The sequence below is a fragment of the Lithobates pipiens genome, unplaced genomic scaffold, assembly GCF_037356315.1.
Source record: "Lithobates pipiens isolate NorthernLeopardFrog02 unplaced genomic scaffold, aLitPip1_a1.2 Scaffold_23, whole genome shotgun sequence".
NCBI classification, from domain to species: domain Eukaryota; kingdom Metazoa; phylum Chordata; class Amphibia; order Anura; family Ranidae; genus Lithobates; species Lithobates pipiens.
The window spans coordinates 221,989,135-222,014,896 of record NW_027507785.1 but is presented as its reverse complement, the minus strand read 5'-3'; the positions used below and the strand labels follow the sequence as shown (position 1 = coordinate 222,014,896).

At 40.5% G+C, this 25,762-nt stretch overlaps 1 protein-coding gene across 1 annotated transcript in view; it reads left to right on the top strand.

The window, feature by feature from the left end:
• DPYD (dihydropyrimidine dehydrogenase) overlaps positions 1 to 25,762 on the top strand; it is a 2,051,548-nt gene that overhangs the window by 787,949 nt on the left and 1,237,837 nt on the right. The window contains exons 6-7 of the mRNA XM_077452870.1: positions 9,873 to 10,069; positions 12,205 to 12,286. Of these exons, the coding sequence (XP_077308996.1) occupies positions 9,873 to 10,069; positions 12,205 to 12,286 (279 nt within the window). The remainder of the gene's footprint in view (positions 1 to 9,872; positions 10,070 to 12,204; positions 12,287 to 25,762) is intronic.

The window sequence follows — 25,762 nt, the reverse complement described above, 5'->3', positions numbered from 1 at the left end:
GCTGCACTGGTGGGCACTGATAGGCATAGTTAAGGCGGCACTAATAGGCACAGATAAGGCGGCACCGATGGGCACAGATAAGGCGGCACTGATGGGCAAAGATGGGCACAGATAAGATGGCACGGATGGGTGGCACGGATAAGTGGCACGGATGGGTGGCACGGATGGGCACTGATAGGTACCACAGATAGATGGGACTGATGGGCACTGATAGGTGGCACTGATAAGTGGCTCTGATAGGTGGCACTGCTGGGCACTGATGGGCGGCACTGCTGGGCACTGATGGGCGGCACTGCTGGGCACTGATGGGCGGCACTGGGGTGCAGCACCTTTGAGGCAGATTTTGGGTGGCACTGTGGGTGGCACTGCTGGGTGGCACTGTGGGTGGCACTGTGGGCACTGCTGGGTGGCACTGTGGGCACTATGGGCACTGCTGGGTGGCACTGACAGGGGGCACTTACTTTATTTCAGGATGGCACTGCGGGTGGCAGGTGGGCACTGGCAGGGGGCAGGTGTCCGTTTAAATTGCTGGCCGTGATCGGGACTGATGTCCCGAACACGGCCGCCGGCGATCGGCTTTTTTTTTTTCTCCTCGCGCTGTCAGCGCGAGGAGGAATACTAGCCGATTACCGGCTCCGTTTTATCACATGATCAGCTGTCATTGGCTGACAGCTGATCACGTGATAAGGGGTCGGGATCGACCCCTTACACGGATCGGTGATCAGGCGAGTCTCACGGACTCGCCGATCACAGAGCGCGCCCCTCGCTCGTAACCGGGACTACGTCAATAGACGTAGTCCCGGAAATGTGGGTCCGAACTGTTGCCGTCATTTTGCAATAGCGCGGATCCCAAGTGGTTAAAGAAAGGTAAAGACTCCATCTTGTCTGTCTGGGGAAATCAAACACCACAAGGCAGAGAAGAAGAAAAGATTTGGGGAGATGTGTTGTCTTCCTGGTTAGTGTACCGTTCCTGCCAGGCATCCACGGCCAGTAGAGGGACATCCTGCCAGAGAAGGGGATCCCAGGTGTACCTGCACTGATGGTGTGAAGCATCCAGTTGTGATGTAGCCTGCCTGTTCCAGAATATTTGTTTGGTCCTTGATCACAGGATAGGTGAGCGGGCACTTGCCCGTTTGCAGGAAACAAAGAAACTGCATACAGACATCATTGTTATTACTTTGTCCACATTTGTGAAAACCCTGTTAAACAATATCACTGCCTGTCCTGTTATTCAGACACTGCCAACATACTGCATACTACTTTTATACTCTGCAAACCTGGACACAAAGTGCACCAACTAAAGTGGCTAGACAAAGATTCAAGGCCTTCTTCTTCAAAATGACTGAAGTTATTGTGGCCAGCCATATGAACACACATACACACACACACATACACACACACACACACACACACAGACACACACCCAGGGTTCAGTTGATATGATGCATGACCGGGGTAGTCTGTCTTTTGGGGTTGGCCATTAGCCATTGAACTAAGTACAGTGTTTATAGTTTGTGGGCCTGCGGTGTCAAGGGACATAAGTGAGGGTCATTCCTCTGCTCTCCTTCTGCCTGGACTCATAGAGCCAATTTAAGTGAAGTGGTGTCCAATACAGTATAAGGTTTTCCATTTGTGATCTGTTGTTACTAAAGTTTTTGCCTCTGCTCTTGGGGTTATTAGTTGTTGAATAATCCCCTAAAAGCAGCCTGACAGTGCCATTGAGTTATATCGCTCTTGGTTCCTCAGTCATTGCTATTCAGTTAATTTAATTAAAGTATACTTGCCTACTGTTCAGAGATATACTACCACTGTTTGTTACTATTCAAAGAAACTTCACAGTAAAAACTATTTCTGTGTTTTATCATGACATGTGTCTTTCATTGGTGTTGTTGCACTTTCACTATTGCCTGGTGCACGCGAGGGGCTGAGACTGTTCTTGGGGTTGAGAGGCAGAGTACAGAACCAAATATATTTAAGCGTCTCCTCAGGGGGTAGCACTACACAATTTTTACAAAAATCTTAAAAAATTCATAAAGGTTTGCAAACTTATTGTCACACTTTGTAAACAATTTATTGATTTTTGAACTTATCTAAATGAATGTTGCGTTAAATCAAAAAATATTCTTTATATAGATTCCTTTGTTGTGCAGTTGATATATTTTCCCATTTAAATGCAACAGCATTAAGCAAATGACTGGAAAAAGATTACATTGGACATATTCCTGGAAGGCAAGCCACAGAGGTTACTTGCTATTAAATGACTGTGATAGTGCACTCACAGCATTTGAGTGTGAAATAGTCAACTAGACTCATAACATGATAATTAGATAACCAGTGGAGATTGTGAAATAATCAAAATGTCATTTTAGAACTTAGTCTTATTACGGTTTTATTTAGCATATTTGCATTTTTTTTATTGTTTTTGCAGTTTTTTTTTGTTTGATTTTTTGTGCTCAAAATCACTAGTTTGGTCCAATATTTTCATATTACATTTTCCTGTGCTATATAACACACATTAACAGGTCAGTTTAACATTAAACATTGATGTCATTATTTTATATATTAAATATGATACATTAGAATAGGGGCAGGACACCACATACCTACAGGGAACTCTCCAAACTGGATTCCGTAGAAATTGAACAGCTCTGTCTAATCTATTTGTACTTAATATGCCAAAATTGTACCAGCCTCTGGGATTGTTAACTCCTTGTCATCTAAGTCACATGTCCATAGTTTGACTTCTATGTGACCTGTTAGTGTGAATTACTTTGTCTCTTTGAAGTGTGCTTTTGAAAAACAGAATGGCCGAAATATTTTATCATGTCACTAAAAAATCTCCTGGGGAAATAAACGCTATCAATTTCACTCATTATTACAACCCAAGATCCTAGCTGTGCAAGGCTATAGTCCTACGCATCAAAACCAATGCGTAGGCAATGTTTTTCTTTCATTTTTGGTAAATGCATGTAAATATAGTTATGTTATAAACCCTTTATGTTCGATAAATAAGTTATATATTTCAAATAGAGTATATCACTAATCCATGTATTTAACTCTCACAATATGGATTAACAAAATTGACAATTACTATAAATTGTATGTACTGATTTTTTAAAATATACTACATATGTGATGATATGCAGTTATATTCATTTTCATTTATTTTTTGATTTTTCATTTATTATTACATTTAGCCCTGATGAAGGGGAAGGGGAGGATGAAGCTCGTAAGCAATCTTGGATATTCATTACCTCCTCAAAAGCTAAAACTATAAAACAGTGCCTTCAAAAAGTATTCATACCCCTGGAAATGTTCCACATTTTGTCATGTTACAACCAAAAATGTAAATGTATTTTATTGGGATTTTATGTGATAGACCAACACAAAGTTGCACATAATTGTGAAGTGGAAGGAAAATGATAAATCATTTTCAACATTTTTTACAAATATCTGAAAAGTGTGGCGTGCATTTGTATCCAGCCCCCTTGAGTCAATACTTTGTGGAACCACCTTTCACTGCAATTACAGCTGCAAGTCTTTTTGGGCATGTCTCTACCAGCTTTTCACATCTAGAGAGTGACATTTTTGCCCATTCTTCTTTGCAAAATAACTCAAGCTCTGTCATATTGGATGGAGAGCATCTCTGAACAGCAATTCTCAAGTTTTGACACATATTCTCAATTGAATTTAGGTCTGGACTTTGACTGGGCCATTCTAACATGAATATTCTTTTACCTAAACCATTCTATTGTAGCTCTGGCTGTATATTTGGGGTCCTTGTCCTGCTGGATGGTGAACCTCGTCTGCCTCATTCTCAAATCTTTTGCAGACTCTAACAGGTTTTCTTTTATGATTGCCCTGTATTTGGCTCCATCCATCATCCCATTAACTGATCAGCTTCCCTGTCCCTGCTGAAGAAAAGCATTCCCACAACATGCTACCACTACCATGTTTCATGGTGGGGATGGTATGGTAATGATGATGTGCAGTGTTTGTTTTTTGATTTTAAGTCAAAAAGGTCAATTCTGGTCTCATCTGACCAGAGCACCTTCTTCCACATGTCCCCCACATGGCTTCTTGAAAATAGGAATTTATATGGCTTTCTTTCAATAATGGTTTTCTTCTTGCCACTCTTCCATAAAGGCCAGATGTGTGGATTGCACAACTAATAGTTGTTCTGTGGATCTCTGCAGCTCTTCTATAGTTACCATGAGCCTCTGTTTCTCTGATAAATTCTCTTCCTGCCCTGCTTGTCAGTTTAGGTGGACAGCCATGTCTTAGTAGGTTTGCAGTTGTGCCATACTCTTTCCATTTTCGGATGATGGATTGAACATTGCTCCATGAGATGCTCAAAGCTTGGGATTTTTTTTAACCTATCCCTGCTTTTAACTTCTCCAACTTTATCCCTAACCTGTCTGGTATGTTCCTTGGCCTTCATGATTCTGTTTGTTCACTAAGGTTATCTAACAAACCTCTGAGGGCTTTACAGAATAGCTGTATTTATACTGAGATTAAATTGCACACAAGCCTAACTTTAGACCTGTTAGTTTAAATTCTATAGTAGGGAAGATCTTGGTGAGTTTAATAAAAGACCACATGAGTTCTTGCTGGAAAAAAAATAGCATGGATTTATGAAAGACAGAAGTTGTCAAACCTGATTTATTTTTATGAGGAGGTAAGAACAGAGGGGTGGCTGTGGACATTTGCAAAGCCATTTGACACAATTCCCCACACACGGCTAATGTGTAAGGTAAAGTCTACAGGCTTGGAAAGATCAGTTTGTAAATGGATATAAAACTGGCTAAAAGACAGAATTCAGAGAGCAGTGGTTAATGATTCTTATTCTGAATGGTCTAAGGTTATTAGTGGTGTACCCCATTGTTCAGTTTTGGGACCCTTACTTTTTAATATCTTAATGATATATAGTCTGGGATAAAAAGTACCATTTCATTCTTTGCAGATAACACCAAACTATGCAGTGGAATAACATCTCCAACTTACAGCAACTTTCAATGTACTGTTTAATTGGGCAACTATGTGGCAAATCAGGTTTAATGTTGATAAATGTAAACTTATGCACTTGGGGGCTAAGAATATGCATGCACCATACATACTAAGAGGAGTACATCTAGGGAAATCAATGTTTGGCAAGGATATGGTGGTTTTGTTAGATCATAAACTTAATAATAGCATGCAATGCCAAGCTGTGGTATCCAAAGCAAGCAAACTCCTTTCTTGTATTTATTCTCTCTTTAGAAGAGGAGATTAAGGGGGTATATGATCAATGTGTAAAAATACACGAGGGGTCCATATAGTGAATTTGGTTTTGTTTCTTCACAGTAAGAGCTGTAAAAATGTGGAATAGACTCCCTCAGGAGGTGGTTCTGGCTAGCTCAGTAGATTGCTTAAAAAAAATCCCTGGATTCTTTCCAAAATGTACAGATTATAACTGGGTACTAACATTTATAGGTAAAGTTAATCTAGGGAATATCGGGTGGCCTTTCGGGGAGATCAGGAAGGAATTGTTTTCTGCCTTCCTCTGGGTCAATGTTGAGTATAAGATTCTGTATATGGGAGTGTATTATTATTATAATTATATTATATTTTTTTATTGGTTTAAATAGATGAACTTTTTTCAACCTGATTAACTATGTAACTATGTAGATGGCCTCTATTTACTAATTAGGTGACTTCTGAAGGAAATTTGTTCCACTATATTTTAGTTAGGGTTATCAGAGTAAAGGAGGCTGAATACAAATGCATGCCACACTTTTCAGATATTTATTTGTAAAAAAAAAATTGAAAACCATGTATAATTTTCCTTCTACTTCCCAATTATGTTGGTCTGTCACATAACAAAACAAATGTGGAAAAATTCAAGGGGTATTGAGATATTTTATAGATAGGCAACTCTTATCCTCATATTGATTAGTGGTTCCAATTTAATAATAACTACTGCAGTAGGGAACAGACACAAAAGATACGCTCAACATCTTTCCAAATAACTGTTCTACTTTATTATGACGCATTTGAAGGTTTTTATACACATGATTACGTAGGTATCACATTAATATTACAATTGTACCTTTATGGTAACAAGGGGAGTTACATAGGCGGGCTAATTTGAATCAGGATTCGAAAGAATGCAAAACATGAACTAAAAACATTATTAGTGTCGTGTGCACATTGTGGGCATTGTGCAATACATACAAAATAGAATACAATTATATACAAAACGTAAAAATTTCCATTACAGGTATAATTTTTTTTTTAAGACACTGTAACTGGACTCTCAACCTACATCTGGCACTATTTTTTATTACAGTATATAGACAGCTTACTCCCTGAAGACTCCCCTGTGTCCAACAATCCAACTGTGTCCAACAATCCAACAAAGCCATCTATTTTTTTACCACATATATCATTTTTAGAAGTTTTAAGAGCTGCCTGGGGCCCCTCTTGTTAGTATCAGGCCTACATTTGTCCTGGTGAACTTTTGTCACAGGGAAAGAAGGTGATGGGAAATCCAATATTTCCCCTTCCATTATGGGAAAATCCTCCAGTGGAGACACCTGCTATTGTCTTATTTGTAAATTGTAGTCTGTAATATGTACGCCTGCGCGGTGTGGAGAGGTGGACCACATTACGTCGGGCGCCGCCGATTTCCGGCGGACGTCAGACGCTATGTGTGTTGGGGAGTCTATTTAATGGTCTGTTTGACCGCCGAATGGACAGGTTCGCACGGACTCCATCAGGGCTGTATTAGGATATTGTCCCCGCTGACAGGTAACCACTTTATATGATGTTATTTACTTATGAATCTATTCAATTTTTCCTCTGACGTTTTGGCTTTATAATGCCCGTCGGCTTTTTACCCTGTCTATATTCAAATGTTTTATATACCTTTTGCAGTATTGATGGCCATTAAGCTATCTAACAGTGGACCTGGTATCTGATACTCAGCGAACGGTACAATATCCTTATAAGCTTGTTTAACCAGCTCAACCTTGATGTCCTGTCTTTACATGATTTCTTGATTGGCTTGTTGGTAAGCCGATTCATTTTTATTGTAACCTTCTCTGGAATTAAGGATTCTTATTGGGGTGAAGGGTTTCTCTCTTTTCCTCCTTCTACACTGCTTTAATCCACATGGATACACTTGACTATTCACGTTTGGTTTGTTAATAAATTTCACACATTTATATTAAATTTTATGGTTTAATCACCCTTGACCTTATACCTCTGGTAATTATATGCAGTCACCTGCAGCAATTCACCTTCACACCCCCCCCCCCTTTTTTCCCTCCCTCCCCCTCCCCCTTCCCCTTTCCCTCTTCTCTTTCCCCCCCCCCCCCTTTTTCCCTTCCTCCCCCTCCCCCTTCCCCTTTCACTCTTCCCTTCCCCCCTCCCCCACCCCCCCCCCTCCCCCTTCCCCACTTTTTTTTAGTCACTCAATACCACGGTTCCACCCTCACGAGGTCTTTCTTCTTTTTCCTTTTCTTCCCTCCCCTTCCCCTTTCTTCCTTAATTCAAGATATATCCCTACCTAATTGATAAATTATTATAATATTATTTATCCAGAGCCGGCGTTTACCAATCCCCCATGTTCACCGTGGGGGGACTTTGCGGATCTCCTTACCTGCAGCCTGTTCCTTGAAGTAGGGTGAGCTGACCTCCTCTTTTAAACATATAGGGAATTTGTGTATGTAAAATCAATAACATTATGATAACTGTATTGCTTATATTTTTACATGTGTGTATTATCTAATGATTGTGATACTTTTATATAGATATCCTCCTGAAGAAGCGGGCCTTTTCCCGCGAAACTAGTCGAGGAAATTTATTGTGCACTTTCTACGGTTGAATGTTCCCTATGGAGAACCCGTCAGGAATACCTCAACTGTGATGTGCATATTATTGTACTTCTTCAAGTGATATTTCAGTGTTGTTTTGTTTTATATCTTTATTAAACATTATATTGATTTTAAATTTTATTAGTGCTTTTCCATTACCAAGTACCGGTATAGTCCAATTTATTATATGGCCGAATGGAACTACATATGGGGTTGGTGTGAGCGACTACCCGGTATTCCCATTTAAGCCTTCTTTCCTTTAACTACAAATTCTGGATGATGGTACATTATACAATACTTATAAAGATTTAGACCAGAGGCGATACTCATAATATGTGATCTGTAATATGTAGAAATTTTCGTTTACTTTTTGTTCCTACTCTATCCAAAGTTTAAAAAATAAGAAAAGTTTTGCTACACATAGACTTTAACCACTTCAATACCGGGTACTTATACACCTTACTGCCCAGACAAATTTTGAGCTTTCAGTGCTTTCGCACTTTGAATGACAATTGCGCGGTCATGCTACACCATACCCAAGCTAAATTTGTATCATTTTGTTCCCACAAATAGAGCTTTCTTTTAGTGGTATTTGATCACCTCTGGAATTTTTATTTTCTGCTAAACAAATAAAAAAAGGCTGAAAATTTTGAAAAAAACTTTTTTTTTTGTTTCAGTTACAAAACTTTGTAAATAAGTAAGTTTTCTCCTTCACTGATGGGCACTGACGGGGCCACAGTGACTGGCACTGATAAGGTGGCACTGATGGGCACCAATGATGTGGCATCAATGAAGTGGCACTGATAGGCGGCACTGATAGATGGCACTGATATGCGACACAGACACTGATAGGTGGCACAAATAGGCACTGATAGGTGGCATGGATTGGCATGGATGGGTGTCATGGATAGGTGGCATGGATGGGCATGGATGGGCATGGATAGGCGGCCCGGATGGGCATGGATGGGCACTGATAGGCCGCATGGATGGGCACTGATAGGTGGCATGGATGGGCACTGATAGGCAGCATGGATGGGCATTGTAGTGTACAGTAATGTATAGGGATGGATGCCAATTAGTGATGCCCATTGTGGGCACTGATTGGCATCCATTATGGGCATTGATTGGCATCCATTGTGGGCACTGACTGGCATCCCTGGTGGTCTAGGGGGGCATACCTGTTGCTGGGCATCCCTGGTGGTCTGGTGGTGTCCCTGGTGGTCCAGTGAGGGCATCCTCGGGGGGCTGTTCTGATAATCGATCAGCACAGATCCCCCCTGTCAGAGGAGCAGCCGATCGGCTCTCCTCTACTCGCGTCTGACAGACGCGAGTGAGGAAAAGCCGATCACCTGCTCTTCCTATTTACACTGTGATCAGCCGTGATTGGACACGGCTGATCACATGGTAAAGAGTCTCCATCAGAGACTCTTTACCGAGATCGTAGTTGCGGGGTGTCAGACTGACACCCCGCAACAACGATCGCTGCGATGCACGCCCCCGGGGACGCGCAGCGGCTTAATATCCTGAGCACGTCATATGACGTCCGGTCAGGATATTACAACCACTTTGCCACCGTCATTTTGCTATATGGCGGGCGGCAAGTGGTTAAATGACCATAGGTATTGCAGTACAAAGCTACAATATATTAACGAAGTTTGGACATTTCAAAAAATATGAAATAAAAATGATACAACAGCAAACAAAGGAGATGAAAGATTATTTTTTTCTGTAAATTGACATACGTACTATACCGGAAAGCATTATGTCAAATCACATGAGGGCAAAAATAAGTTATCTAGTTATGTTATCTGCATGTCTAAAATGATGACTCTTTAAAGCATTTAAAAATTCACAGGTGGTATATAAGACATAATAACACAGCAATAAGGGTACCCCCAGCTGCTCACACATTGAGTTTGATTATTAAGGGATATATAAACACAGTGGCATCTGTGTTCCAAAATCTGGATATTGATGGAAGGATTTAATATGTTTTCTTTTTATTTATTTTTTTAGGTTTTTAAAGCAATGAAGGTCCCTCAGATAAGAAATCCTATGCTCCCTCCTGTTGAGGATATGCCAGTATCATACAAGACAAGGATTGCTCTTATTGGTGCTGGACCTGCAAGCATCAGCTGTGCCTCCTTCTTAGCCCGGCTTGGATATTTTGATATCACTGTATTTGAGAAACAGAATTTTGCTGGAGGATTAAGGTAAAAATGAAGATCTTTAATGTAGAGTGGAGAGACTATCTTCTTTTTGTTTAAAAAAAATGTTTAAAGTATAATTTAAGTACCTTATTAAATTTTATAACCTGCAAGCAAAAATAATATCTGGTATCTGATTTGTGCTGGAGTTATAACAAGCTTCACAGTACTCTAAGGAAATAACCATATAACATACTGTTAATGTGTGGGCTGGGCTTCTCATTTTAAAGTACACAATGATAAAAATAATTTATTTGTCATGTCAAGAGTGAAAGAAACAAATCTTGAAGCCTGGTCAGAATCCATCATTTTAATAACAATTCCTACACAGGATAGCCTCACTTTACACTACTGTATCAATCCTGTATCATTCAGACTTTATCTGTGAAGTTAGGTGAGATTTAGGGTAACCTATAAAATTCCTCATATTATCTCATCTAACAGTGTTTATGTACAGAGGCTATTGTACATTTTTCATTGTTTCTGCTCTCATGTCACAGTTCTCTTGCAATCCACAGCAGCTGTGAAACATTTGTGTAAAAATGTGTGCCTTCAGTATTATGATCTGAAGTTTCTGACTGTGGTCAGTCTGCCTGGAGACAATGATATTATCTTTCCTTTTATGATTGGCACAAACTATTATTTTTCTTTTGGCTGTGGTCTGTTTTATGGAACAGTAGGGGGATCCCTTCTTCACACGGAAACAGAGTTTGAAAAAGAAGCACCAAAATGGACCAGTGAAGGCTTAGCAGAACATTCTTAGTGGGTGGCTTATATGCAATTATCCATGATAGATGTCTATGTGAAATAAATTGAAAAAATGAATTTACTAGATCCCAAGTGGAGCAGTCACTTAGAACTATGACATATTTCATGTTGTATGGAAAGCCATTCCTTATTCTGTCATAAAATGTCTTAAAGTGCTGCCTCTAGCCAATGGTAAATAAAGTGATTCAGAGGGATAATTAAATTCTGTTTTCAGCAGAAGAAAATTTTTGGGGGGATTTTTATGAATCCCAGATTCTGTAGAGTCTTTAAAATGTATGCGTGCTAAAATATAAATAGTCGAGATGGGATTACCTTTCCTAAGGAAATTCTGTTCCAAGCAATCTCAATTGATGGTTATATGACTAAAGCCTTGCCTTGTATCTATAAGATCACTGCTAAGGGGAAGAATCAGTCAATATGAACCCTGACCCTTCCCAATCAACGATCACGTGATCAAATGTGTAGGTTTTTTTGTTAGGTGGTGGCACTGAAGAGAACCTAATGGAGCATTTTCTCCAGAAGTGATGAATATTTTAGACTTTGTGTAGCTCTGCCTTTAACCAGTACAATATTTAAACCAGGAGTGAAACACTAAACAAAGAGTTACATACATATTTGCAATGAATTGCTGTTAAATGATTTTATGCCAAATGTGCAGAATATTCAATTCCAATCAGCAAGTCTTGTGACTCACGTGTCTCTGCCAAACTGTATAGCCAGGCATATGATACACTTAATTTTTGTTTCAGCTTTGCAGCTTCCTGTGTCAACTGTTAGTCTCCAGCCTGATCATTGAAAAATGTATCACCATTGATGTATATCATTAATTAGCAGTACGACATGGGAAGTTGTAAAGCTGAATCAGGAAGTAGTGGATTAATCTTCCTAACTGTGCAGTGGGTTTTGGGTAATAAAAATTACATGGCTGGATAAGCAGGATGACCAATCTTTTGACAGGTAAAACAGGAAACAACAATGTATTTCAATACTCGATTTGGCTGTTTTCCACTTTGTCACTTTGTATTTTTCAAACAAAATTATTACTATTTTTTATTTATTTATTTTGCATGTGATCTTTGGCAATACATGGGAAAATAAATGTGTTTCTTAACATGTTTTTATGCAGGTTGGGGCATCTATTATTGCAGCATAATTCAGATATTCTAATGGTTAGTGATCACAAGGCTGATGTGTCAAGAATCAATTCATAGTACTTTTAGCTGTGTTCCAAGTTTTACATTTTAATGATCATTTCCAGTTTGAGTTACCCATTAATTTGTTTCTTATCATTGGCTGAACTTTTCAAAAATGTTAAATAATACTTTGTAGGGTTTAATAAATCTCAATCATATCTGGGTTATGTGTTTTTACAGTGCTTCAGAAATCCCTCAGTTCCGTTTGCCATATGATGTTGTCAGTTTTGAAATTGAGCTGATGAAGGACCTCGGTGTTAAGGTAATGATAATGGTAACATAAATTAATCTGCCAGATGTAAACTGCTAAATACCATGTCCATTAGTAGCAAACAATTAAAAGCATCAGTAGGCTGTGGTAGAGAGATGCTTCTTATTGCTCAGGGCATTTGTCTGTCTGCTGTCTGAATGCCAGAAGTCTGGAAAAGGGCAATCGATAGTTCTCATTCGCCATGCCCACCTGTGATTAATTGTCCATTTAAAAAAAGAAACAAAACAAAGTTACATTGCTTAAGGGGTTCCTTGCGATGACTAGAAGCAACAGAATTACCTAACCAAATCTGCTAAAACACAATCTTATATATGTGAATGTCAATAATGTTCTATGTTTGTTGCTAAACATTTATATAATGCTTGTTTCCTTCTACACATTTTCTAGTATCTGTATTGTGTTGCATGAAATAGAAATGGAGGAGTGTTATTTGTACAGTGTCAGTATACTAACTTTAAAGTACAAGTATGAATAAGTTATGGATATTCAAACATTTACGTTTCAAGTAAAATGCTTTAAAACAAACCCTCAATGATCTCTGTAGCTGCAACACAGTGTAGTAATTCATCCTCAAAACATTAAGCAAAACATACTTTCAAGTAATCAGCTCAGCTCACTCTTTTTAGCAGTGACTAAATTAATTGGGGCTATGGAGGACACAAAGGGAACCCTTCTCCTAATGCATCAAAAAGCTTGCGGCAATTGACCAAACCAACAAACATAAAATGCATTAAAAGGCAATTTCAATGATAATAATTATGATAAAAGAATGCAATGACAGCCATGTGCTGTATTGACTAAGTGAAGATCTAGCACTAGCATTAAAGAAAATAATGTAAGTAGCCCAAAAATGAATTTGCAATAATCTAACTATCAGGATGATGCTCTTGGACCAGAGTGGGTGCTCTCTTAAACTACTTTAAAACAAAACAAAAGACAGAACACAAAACCCTATAGTGTAGTATATTAGGCAGGAAGCATTTAAAAAAAAAAAAACATGGTATGTGCTAGGCATAATAGCCTGGGTCGCTTGGAAGCTGGGAATGAAAAAGTGTGAACTAGGATCCCTGTCTTAGCCACTGGCAAGGGTATAAAAGTGAACCTGTTATGAAATAAGTCCACTGTCACTGAAGGAACATTGTCACTGATGCACAACCCCAGAAGTGGAGGCTGCCCAACATAGCCAATGCTCATGTAGGATACAGGAATGCATTTCCAAGGTTCAAGTTTCTTCCTCAGCCTGTGTATCCTAGGGATAGCCACCTGATTATATAGGAATTTGTAAAAGGCTGATCCGAGAGTGGCTAAAACACAGCCCAATGAAGCACAGCTGGGATATGATACCACTGCTGACCCAGGGCCAGATTAAGAACATCATGGGCCTGGTACAATTTTTTGTTATAAAAATTTAATTAAATAGAGAAAGGGAGTATGAGAGAGTGGTAAGGGAGGGAGAATGAGAGAGAGAGAGACAGGGGGATGAGAGAGGATGTACATGAGCATGCGTGGGAGTGTCATCAACACACCCCGACCAAGGCAAGTGACCGAAGACACAGAACCCGGGAAAAAAGACTGGGTGAAGATGGAAGTGCCCGGGACTCGCCGGAGTGATCACAGTGCATCACTGGAGGGCTCTGACAGGTAAGTGTACCCTAATGTGCTAATATGCTGGCATACTAGTACATTATGGCATAACCTACCTCAGGGCCTCTAAAATGTAGTAATGTTAGCAAAGTTTACTACCACTTTAATATCACAGGATCTCAGGAGCCTCTCATGGGGTCCCTTACTGACACAGTGTTCCCTTATCCTACGATGCATATGAACATCGGCTATGTCGGACAACCTCCACTTCTGGGGCTGTGCATTGGTGACGGTGTTCAGTGACAGTGGCCTTATTTCATTACAACTGCACTCTCATATCCTTGCCAGTAGCCAAGGCAGGGGCCCTGGTTCACACTTCATCATCCCTAGCTTCCAGACAACCCAGATTGTTATCCCTAGCACGTGTAATTTTATTTGTTTTTTTATAAATGCTTTCTGCTTAATATACTACACTATGAGGTTTTGTGCTCTTGTCATCATTTATTTTTAGCAGTGAGTTGCCAGGCTACCTGCCTTCTATTTTCTAATGTAAGCACGGAGCAGGTGCATTAGAAGAGAAATATTTGCTTTATAGTGCCTGCAGATATAAAAGTCAGAGCAGGGATGTGCAGTCAGGGGAGGCAGGTGAGACAGAGCCTCACCTGCCATGAACATAAAAAAAAAATTGACTTTGAGGGTCATAGCTCAACAACCTGCATGAGACCCCACATTTGCTGAAGTGCTACCCCACCACTAGTCAAAATGTGGGGCTCCTATCTATGGTTCCGGAGATATGGGGCTCTTTGCACACCCTGTCAGAAGCTACAAACAGAGCAGTCAGTTTAAATACAAGCTGACACACTCTGCAGCAGTGCCTCTCTCACTTCTTGTCAGAGGCACTGAGCTCAATGGACAGCTTGGAGTCTTGGACCAATGGTAAAGTACCATTGGCCCAAGCTGTCCAATAAAAATGCTGCAGTGGAGGCTGTCCTCTCACTGCAGTGTCATAGAAGGGGACATGTGTCTAAAAGACAAATACTCCCTTCCAGCCCAGCCCTCTTAACTACAAGGAAAAAACATGGATTTATGGGTATAAGATTTACCCATAATCCCATGTTTTTCTCACACAGTTAAAAGGGAGAATGAGAATCTGCTACTGCTGAAAAGGTACAAGCCAAATCATATATTATGCTATAAGTATTAACATAATTTATTATTTATCTAGTTACTGTTAAATTACTGGTTTGAAGTTACAATTTGAAATTTCAGTAATTTGTCCATTACGCTACCTGCTGGAGTACAGTTTTTGAAAATATAGTAAATGACCTTAAAAATAATATATAATAATTATTTGTATATTACTTACTTATGGTAATTAATCCCTTGCCGCACAGGCACATTCTGACACTTCTCTCCTACATGTAAAAATCTTAATGTTTCTAAAAAATTACGTAAAACCCCCAAACATTATATATTTATATATATATATATACATATTGTTTTAGCAGACAAAATGGTGGCCATTGCAAATTTTTATGTTATACAGTATTTGTGCAGCAATTTTTCAAACACTTTTTTTTTGGAAGGAAACTGTTTCATGAATAAAAAAAAAAATACTTAATTTAGCCCGATTTTTTTTGTATACTATGAAAGATGATTTTTCGCCGAGTAAATAGATACCTAAAATGTCATGCTTTAAAATTGCTCACACTTGTGGAATGGCACCAAACTTCAGTATTTAAAAATCTCCATAGGCGATGCTTTAAAATTTTAAAAGTTAAAAGTTATATGGTTAGAGTTAGAGGAGATCTAGTGCTAGAATTATTGCTCTCACTCTAATGTTTGTGGTGTATGTAACCTGTGTGTATCTGGCTTTGATACTAGCCAGTGCCACACTGGCCTCACTGCATGTCCTTGGGTCAGAGGTGGCTTAATTTAAAGCTTGTTTACTGCTTGTTATGAACGTGTAAATAATTTGACTGTCCTTAGCCTGGTTCTACCTTTAACCACCCATAAGTATGTATTCAGTTTTTGATAGACTCTGGTGAGTATGGATCCCATTCTGATTCTCATTTCAGAGTATGACCAAGAACAGTATGAGTAGAAATGAAAAGGAGAAAATTGCTCTATTATCAGTTCAAAAGATTATTATGATATATGGTGTTCCAAATACTTGAACAACTGGAAATAAGTTCAATGTTCACCCAGTGACTAGACCACAGGAGAGTGTACCATCACCTTGTGAAAAACATGCTTACCAGATTGTAGGCCAATTGTGCAGGTGGCTTTAACCCAGCCTGGGCTATTGGTTTTGCAAGAAGACACACTAATACGATACTGCAATGTATAGTTGCAAGCCTCTTAGCATAGGTTGATGTTGATTCCACAAATCTTTTTCATATCAACCAAAAAGGGAAAAAAATATACACCATAGCGTAATATTGTCAAAAATAATGAATAAATGAACAATATATACAGTTGCACTTACACTGTAAAAAACAAAAAAAAAAGCACGGACAGAAAACCACCCAGTGGATAAATCACACTTTGAGTGTACCGCCACCACACAGAGGGCCTCCTTACCAGATGCCAAACCAAAAAAGCAGATGTCCCTTTAAGAAAATAAATCCTCAGCTGGAAACAAACATGCCGCTTGATTGATGGATGGAGAGAAAACTCTCAGCGGAAAACCAAGTAATCCGTATGGGCCGTAATTGTCAGTTGGTGTTAACCCAAGAGAGGATACAATACTCTATAGCGTAATAACATCAACACTTGTTTTAATATGATAAAAAATGTTACACTTACAAACGAACGTTTAAAATCTTGCATAGAAATACAAAGCCGGCTACAATACAAAAGCTCTCATCCTCCTCAACGAGACGGCGTGGGGACATGAGCACATACCTCCTCAGACGCATTTCATCATAACTAACATTTTCAATTGGCAACGGCCAACATGCTGAATCACCACCTAATATACTACCACACATCGGTCTGAGTCCCGGATGTAGATCTCTAATTGCCATCTTAATTGTGGGCAGCCCTAACACTAGCACTGCCAATAAAAAACCCTATTAGAATCATTAACTTACGACCAAAAAAAAATCTATCACCACATACATTTAACGGACATGGACAAAGATGCTATAAAATAAAAATAAAAATATAAAACTTTTGTTTAATAATGAACGTTCATCACTATTAAGCAAATGCACATTAAAAAGAGGGCGGAAATTAAATGAATAAAACATAAAAATATTAATATGAAAATAATATGTATATAATATTAAATCCATTATGTGGCACATAATAGTGCTAGTGAACATATAAATATGTGCACTCCAAATACTATTTATGAATATGAGTGCACACATCTATATACCCTATCATTATGCAAAGAAAATAAATTTATGAAATATACAGTGAGAATATTAATTACATAAAGTAATTCTTTAAACATTAATTAAAAAATGACTATATGATAATGAAATAACTAGATTTAGATTATTTTTGTAAAATTTATTTAATAATTCCACTATGATAAATATTGAGAAAAAATATTGTAAAATGAATTTAATAATTCTACTGTGATAAATAATCAAAATGTGTTAAGGTGAAAAATGAATAAAATATTCTAAATATATATGGAGTAGTTTCCATGTCTACTAGGACTATTAAAATTAATAAATCAATAATGACAAAGTATAATATAATTAATATGATCAATATACAATCAATATAAAAATGATATTGATACATAAAAGACATCTAAAAAATATATAAAAGCCCACATATGTGACTCAGACCAGGTTTACAATGTTTGATATTATCGATGAAGGATTATCGATGAAGGCATTCCCATTGACATCAATGTTTAACCCATAGGGCGCATAAGTTCTGGTTTTATATATCCATGATATTTCTAGTTTAAAGATCTCTCTCACAAGGAAGCTCCCTCTCCAATTGTGGTTATATTTATCAATACCTAAGATGAGGGTATTTGAAGGATCTTTTTTATGTACCAACAAATAATGTTTAGACACTGATTTGATGTTTGTGATATGTTCATTCAACCTGACTTGTAGGGTGTGTGTGCTCCTCCCTATGTATTGTAATCCACATGGGCATTGGAGTAAATACACCACGCCCAATGGGGAACAGGTAATGAAGGGTTTAATGTCATTATGTTAATGTAATTTAATGTCATTAAGTATTTGCATGAGTGAGTGAGTGAGGGCTAGTAGATAGAAAATGGGTAGTCCTCCTGTGGTACAACTATTGCGTGAACACACCCTACATCCCCGACATTGATAGTACCCTATTAATTGGTTGAAAAAACTGACTTTTTCCACTAGGGGATCTAAAATATTGGAGGATATTCCTCAGAGAGGGTGCTCCTCTAAAGACCACTTGTGGCCTCTCTGCTTTTGTGTTGCAATGAGTAGGTAGTCAAAAATGGAACTCCCTGCGAGAATTTATCCAATTCGTACCTATCCACAAGAAGATCTTCCCTATTTTGTTGTTTGACAGAATCTAAAGCAGTCATTAGGCTGCCTTCTCTGTAACCCTTCTCCAAAAACCTTTGGGTAAGGGTCTCAGCCCGTATTAGAAATACATCTTCCTTGGAGCAGTTCCTCTTGAGCCTCATATGTTTGTTCTTCGGAACTGATCCAAGCCAAGGCCTGTGATGACAACTATTTGTAATAATAAATGAGTTCCTGTCTGTGGACTTGAAATAGGTTGAAGTAGTTAATCTATCAACCTCAACCTTAATCTTCAAGTCCAAAATCTAATCTCAGTCTGGCTCATCTCATATTTCAACTCTATGCCCCTCTGATTGGTGTTAAGGAAAACCATAAAGGACTGAAGGGATGGAACATTGCCATCCCATAGGAGGAGGATGTTATCTATATATCTAATCCACAGGACCAACTGGGGTATGTCCTGGGCATATATGACATCCTCCTCCCACCTGGCCATAAATAGGTTAGCAAGGCTGGGGGGCATACTTAGCCCCCATAGCCAGCCCAATACTTTGTGTGTAAAATTGATTATTAAGCCAAAAATAGTTCTGGGTTGCTGCAAATTCTAACAACTCCATCAGAAAGGAAATCTGGGCAGAATAAAGTCCGGAATCCCAAACGAGAAAACTGGAAACTGCCTTGAAGCCCAAATTATCTGGAATTATGCTATAGAGAGATGTGACAACAGTCATCGCAAGCAGTACACCTGGTTTCATGTTTATCCCAGACAGAATGTTAATAACATGCCTTGAGTCTTTAACAAATGATGGCATTTTCTAGACAATGGGCTGTAAGTAAAAATCTATATATCTGCCCACCCGGGACATCACTGAATCTATTTCACTTACAATGGGGTGTCTTGGGGGCAGACAGAATCCTTATAGATAGGGATGAGCCAAACACCCCCCCGGTTCGGTTCGCACTAGAAATTTTGAACGGACCAAAAATTCGTACGAACTTTAGAACCCATTGAAGTCTATGGGACTCGATCATTTGAAATAAAAAGTGCTAATTTTGATGGCTAATATGCAAGATATTGTCCTAAAAAGGGTTTGTGGACCCGGCTCCTGCCCCAGGGGACATGGATCAATGGCAACATATTTTTTTTACAACGGACATTTTTTCGGGAGTACTAATTTTAATGACGATTAAATTGAAAAAAAAAGTGAAATATTCCTTTAAATATTATGCCTGGGGGGTGTCTATAGTATGCCTGTGAAGTAGCACATGTCTCGTGTTTAGAACAGTCCCTGCACAAAATGACATTTAACGGAAAAAAAGTCATTTAAAACTGCTTGCGGTTTTAATTTAATGTCTGGTTCCAGCAATACGGATGAAAATCATTGAGAAAAAAATGGCGTGGGTAGCTCCCCTGCCCATTACCAGCCCCTTTGGGTCTTGTACGGATATTAAGAGGAACCCCGTACCCAAATTTAAAAAAGGAAAGTTGTGGGACCCCCAGGCCCTATATACTCAGAACAGCAGTATACAGGAGGTACAAACAAGACAGGGACTGTGTAGGTTTGTTGTGTTAAGTAGAATCTGTTTGTAATTTTGAACTGGTACATTTTTAAAGTGTAGCTCCAGTCAAAAAATCTATTTTTAAGCTTTGTGGAAAACATAGGGAAGGGTTATCACCCCTGTATAATTTTTTTGGCTGTCTGTCCGTCACTTCCTGTTGTCTCCTTCCGTTTGCAAGTAGGAGACATTTGTAAGTTGGATGTTTGAAAGTAGGGGCCTACCCTATATGCCCTGCAGAAATGTGGGCCTAAGTTGTTGGTGTTGCCATAACACTGTAAGCCCTCAAAGTGACTCTTGGTGGGTGCTGGAGTGCCCTGCTGTGAACGATTGTATCAAGAATTGTAATTATATGCCATTTTTGAACAGTGGTAGAAAAAATGGGCCTTTGGTGGTTGTGGTGGTGGTAGTGCTGGTGCCACAACACTATAAGTCCTTACAGTTACTCTCGGTGGGCGCAGGAACAGGCCCTGCTGTGAAATATTATATCAAAAATTGTATTTACATGCCCCTGTTAAACAGGGGCTGAAAAAATTGGGCCTTAGGCACTGGTGCTGGTGCTGCGACACTGCAACCTCTCCCAGATACTCTAGCTGGAGTGCAGGAATGAGCCCTGCTGCAAAGCATTGCATCAAAAATTGTAATTACATGCCCCTGTTAAACAGGGGCTGAAAAATTGGGCCTTAGCCACTGGGGGCATCACCCAGAACCAAAAATGTTCTTCCAAGCTTTCAGCGGGATCATTGAGGAGGAAGAGGATAGTCAGTCAACATAACGGAAGAGTCACTCAGCATCAGCATAGGCAGTCTTGAAGGGATGTGACATTTAAAATAAAAATATTCGGTTACATTAGCTTCAGGTGCTTGGTAGCTGGTGGTGATCCAAGGCTGATTCATCTTTATGAAGGTCAGTCGATCAACCAAGTCGGTGGACAGGCGCACCCTGTGATCGGTTACAAAGCCTCCAGCAGCACTGAAGGTGCGTTCCGAAAGAACACTGGATGCAGGACAGGCCACTAGCTCAATTGCATATTGTGCAAGCTCTGGCCAGTGATCCAGCCTCAAGACCCAGTAAGCCAGAGGATTTTCAGTGGGAAAGGTTGGGAAAAGTCTGACCTTGCCGCTAAGTATTCCTGCACCATGTAAATCAGACGCTGGCGATGGTTGCTGGAACCGATCATACCTTGGGGCTGCGGACTAAAAAATTGTCTGAACGCATCAGTCAGATGGCCACATTCTCCACCGCTCCTTCTGTGACTGACCGAAGCTTCAGCAACATGTTTTCCAGGACCAGGAGTTTGTAACCTCCCAGTCTCTGGGAACACGTTGCACAGACCTTTCTGAAAGGCCTCCCGGAAATGTCCCATCCTCTGCTCCCTCTGCGACGGCAAGATAAGGTCCGCAGCCTTACCCTTGTACCATGGATCAAGGAGAGTGGTCAGCCAGTAATGGTCCCTCTCCTTGATCCGAAGAATACTAGAATTCTTCCGCATGCTTTGCCGGATCAGGGAGGCCGTAGGTTAGCTGAGGCATTTGGTCCGGAGTCCTCTGGTTCACTAAGGACAACATGATCCACAGCCACCTCCTCGCAGCCACGTGCAAGTCCATGGGTTTCTTGGGACTGTAAATCATCCCTAAAAGACTGCTGCTGCTGCTGATGTTGAGTTCCAGGCTCCACCTCCATGCTGACACAAGCCTCCTCCTCCTCCTCTTCCTGTGTGATAGGTGGGACAGCAGGAACACTGTCTGGATAAAGGGAGCCTTGAGGGGCAAGAAAGTCCTCCTCTTTCTGCCTCTGTTCTGCCTCAAGTGTCCTGTCCATTATTCCACACAGCATATGCTCCAACAGACAAGAGGTACAGTGTCACTGATGCATGCACTGTCACTGCTCACCATCCTTGTGGCTTCCTCAAATGGTGACAGGGCAGTGCATGCATCCCTGATCATGCCCCACTGGTGTGGTGAAAAAAAAAAAGCTCCCTTGACCCTGTCCTGGTGCCGTAGTCACACAGGTACTGATTGATGGCCCTCTGCTGCAAGTGCAGCCGCTGCAGCATGGCCAACATTGAGTTCACAGTGCATCGCCAATCATGAGCCAGCAATGCACTGCAATTGCGCAGTGCATTGTGGACCGTGAGCGCCACACGAATATGACAGAGAGTTCTGGCTTCGCCGAGCGGGCGAACAGCAGGTGTTCGAGTCAAACATGCGTTTGACTCGAACACCGAGCCTATCCCTACTTATGGATCTTGGGCAAGTAGTATATCATAGAGGTCACCCAGTATTTTATACATTTCAGTCATGTAATCCTTTTTGTCAAGGACCACAATCCCCCTTATCCACCGGTCTTATTACAAGATCCTTGTTTTGACACACAGAATCAAGACCCTCCGGCATGATTTTACTATTCTTGGCCGTTTTGACTTCTAAGGATTCAAGGTCCCTAAGGCCGCGTACACACGGGCGGATTGTCTGTCCAACTTAGTCCGCTGAACCGTGTTTCAGCGGACAATCCGCTCGTGTGTGGGCTTCAGCGGACTTTTTCAGCGGACTGTCTGACGAACAAAGTCTTACGGAATTTCCGTAATTTTGTCCGTTCAAACTTGGTTTTGTCCGTCCAAACTTGGTTTCAGCGAACTGTCCGCTCGTGTGTAGGCAAGTTGGACGGACTAAGTATGGCGCATGCTCAGAAAGGATTTACACGGCCGAAGGTTGCATTGCAGTGTATAGGACGTTGTTTTTCTAGTCCCGTCGTACGTGCTGCACACGTCATTGCGCACGCTTTCAGCGGACTGTCTGCTCATCGTGTGTGGTCAAGTCCGTTCATTCAAATTTTGAACCGACTGTCTGTCGGATTGTCTGACGAACTTAGTTGGGCAGACAATCCGCCCGTGTGTACGCGGCCTAAGAATCACACCACTAAAAACTTTAAGGGATGGAGCCAAAACCCCTGTGGGATTAAATAACGAGGAATTAGCCAAGCCAGAATGGAGATAACCAATATTTGACTAGTTTCTGATGCTGGTAATTAGGTTAACAGTTAAATATCTTTTTTTTTTTTTTTCCAATAAAATTTTTATAAAAAAAAAAAAACATAAATCAGTTACAATAATAGAGATGTCATATATTTCTCCAAGTAACATAAAATGTACATAATGAAAGATCCAAGCCAGTACATATTATAGGCAAGTCACATCCATTTGTCGTCAATTAAAATACAAAAAAAAGAAAAGAAATCTCCAAGCAAAAGGTAGGAATTGCAGTCAGGGAAGAAGCGTTAAACATTTTGAATCAACCATATCAGGATGGACCCAGGGTAGGTGTATCCCAATAGTAATGTAACTGGGGCCAACTCGTGGAGCATGTTTCGGTGGAAGTTCCTACCTAGCCAAGCCGATGGGTACTTATGTTCCATAATAAATCTGCTTAAACACGTAAAAGAGTAGGCTTGGATACCTTAATTTGGGCATCCAGAAAATAACCAATGGGTTGTGGTACATATAAAGGACAGGAGGAGGTGTAGGGGGGGGAAGAGTCAGGTTAGTAGGTTGGGGGGGAGGGGGGGGTCATGAGAGTGAAAATAAGGAGGGGGGAAACTGAGAAGAGGTAAAGGGGACGAGTAATGTCTCTTCGGTCTCCGCTCTGCAATACGCGAGATCTGCCTATTATTGCTTCTGAAGGGCTAGGGTGGGAAAAGAGCTCTTTGTGAAATCCATTGGTGGAAGATAGGGAGCCAGATGTGATCTCTCAGACCCATCCCTCGGGAAGGGATGGGAGCACCCTGTCACCCAGAGAACAGGGGTAAATACCGGGTCCGTTCTCCCGACGGACATTCATACCGCATTATGTGGAGTCGCATATTCGCGCATCAAGTTCCGATACCTGTCAGTGGTAAGGAAGTGTTTCCAGCAGGCCCAAGTCTTGGAAAATTTAACTGTGGAGTCCCGAGCTATAGCAATGAGCTCCTCCATTTCTGCTATTCTATTAACTTGCTTGAGCCATTCTGAGATTGTTGGGGGGTGAGGTGAAGCCCAGTGCCTGGGAATGTACATTTTGGCTGCATTAAGCAGGGGCAGGACCAGGGTCCTTCGGTAGTGAAGGGTTGGCACATCAGAAAGATGAAACAGGCAGTGAGCTGGGGTGAAGTTAATTGTATATGTCGATATTATTTCTGTGAGTTCTCTGACCTGTGCCCAAAATGGTTGTAATACGGGGCAGTCCCATAATATGTGAAGCAGAGTGCCTGGAGCTTCCGTACATCTCCAACATGTGATAGGGTAGGAAGGGTTATATTTGTGTAAAATTATCGGGGTTCTGTACCAACGCGTCAGGGATTTGTAATTGTTTTCTTGTATGGAGACATTCAGGGAGCCCTTATGTGCAATTGTGTATATATGTTCCCATTGATCTGCCGTTATGTCTAACTGCATTTCTCTTTCCCATGCTTTAGGGGCCTTCCCATCTTTGGCAGATATATTTGCAAATAACATGGCATATGTGTTGGAAATCAAGTGTCGTTGGGGGGTTGACTGAGAGCATAGGCTTTCAAATGGGGATAAGCCTCTGGAAACCTTGGCGTTTCGATTTAATGTTTGTAGGAAATGACGAATTTGAAAATAGGACCAATATGGGATAGGAGCTTCAGTGTGGTTGGGGATTAGAGCGAGACGGTCTAGCATTAAATCATTGTGGAAAAAATGATGCGCTAGCATGTCGGGGTGTTGCCATTGCTGTGCTAGGAATTGTGTAGACATGCCGGGGGGGAAGGCAGGGTTCATTCTAATAGGGGTGAGAGGGCCTGGGATAGATGATATCTGTGCCGATTTGCAGATTTCTCTAAAAGATCAGAGGGTCGCGTCAATAAAAGGGTGGTTTTTCCATAGGGGAGATATGAAAGATGATTCTATCCATGGAGATAAATGTAGCGGAACGGGGGAAATCGTATTTTCCAGAGTAACCCAATCCTTGTATCGGCCGTGTACGGCCCAGTCTACAATTCTAGAAAGCTGGCAGGCCCAGTAATATTTTCTAAGGTCTGGGAGGCCAATGCCTCCTTTTGACTTCGGGCGAGTTAGGACCTCATAGGCAATTCTCTGACGTTTATGGCCCCACAGGAATTTCGTAGCCATTCTTTCATAGGATAGAAAGTAGGATGGGGGGAGTCTTATAGGGACGGTTTGTAGAACATAAAGAATGCGTGGGAGGATATTCATTTTGAGTATCGCCGCGCGGCCAAACCACGAAAATTGTGGTTTATTCCACCTATTCAGGTAATCAGATACGTTTTTAAGAATGGGTAGGAAGTTTTTACTATAAAGGTCAGAAAGGTTCGTAGTGAGATTTATTCCCAGGTACTTGATCATGTCGCGGTGCCATTGAAAGGGAAAGTTATTTTCACATTGTCTAACTAAGTCTGGAGATAAGGTGATATTAAGGGCCTGGGATTTTGAAAAATTTATTTTGAAATTGGAAAGGAGTTGGAAGCATTCGAAGTCTTTTAAAAGGTTAGGAATCGAAATATGGGGATCAGCAAGGAAAAGTAAAATGTCGTCGGCAAATGCCGCAAGCTTATAGGTCCGGTTTGCAATGGGAATTCCTTTGATATTTGAATTGGTTCTAATACAATTAAGGAAGGGTTCTAGGGTTAAAATAAAAAGAATGGGGGAAAGAGGGCATCCTTGTCTGGTTCCATTGGTTAAGGAGAAGGCGTCCGACAGATAGCCATTAACCCGAACCCTAGCAGTCGGGATAGTATAGAGGGACATTATCAGGTTATATAGGCGTTCTGGAATACCTATATGTCTCAAGACTGCTGCCATGTAGTCCCAGGCCAATCTGTC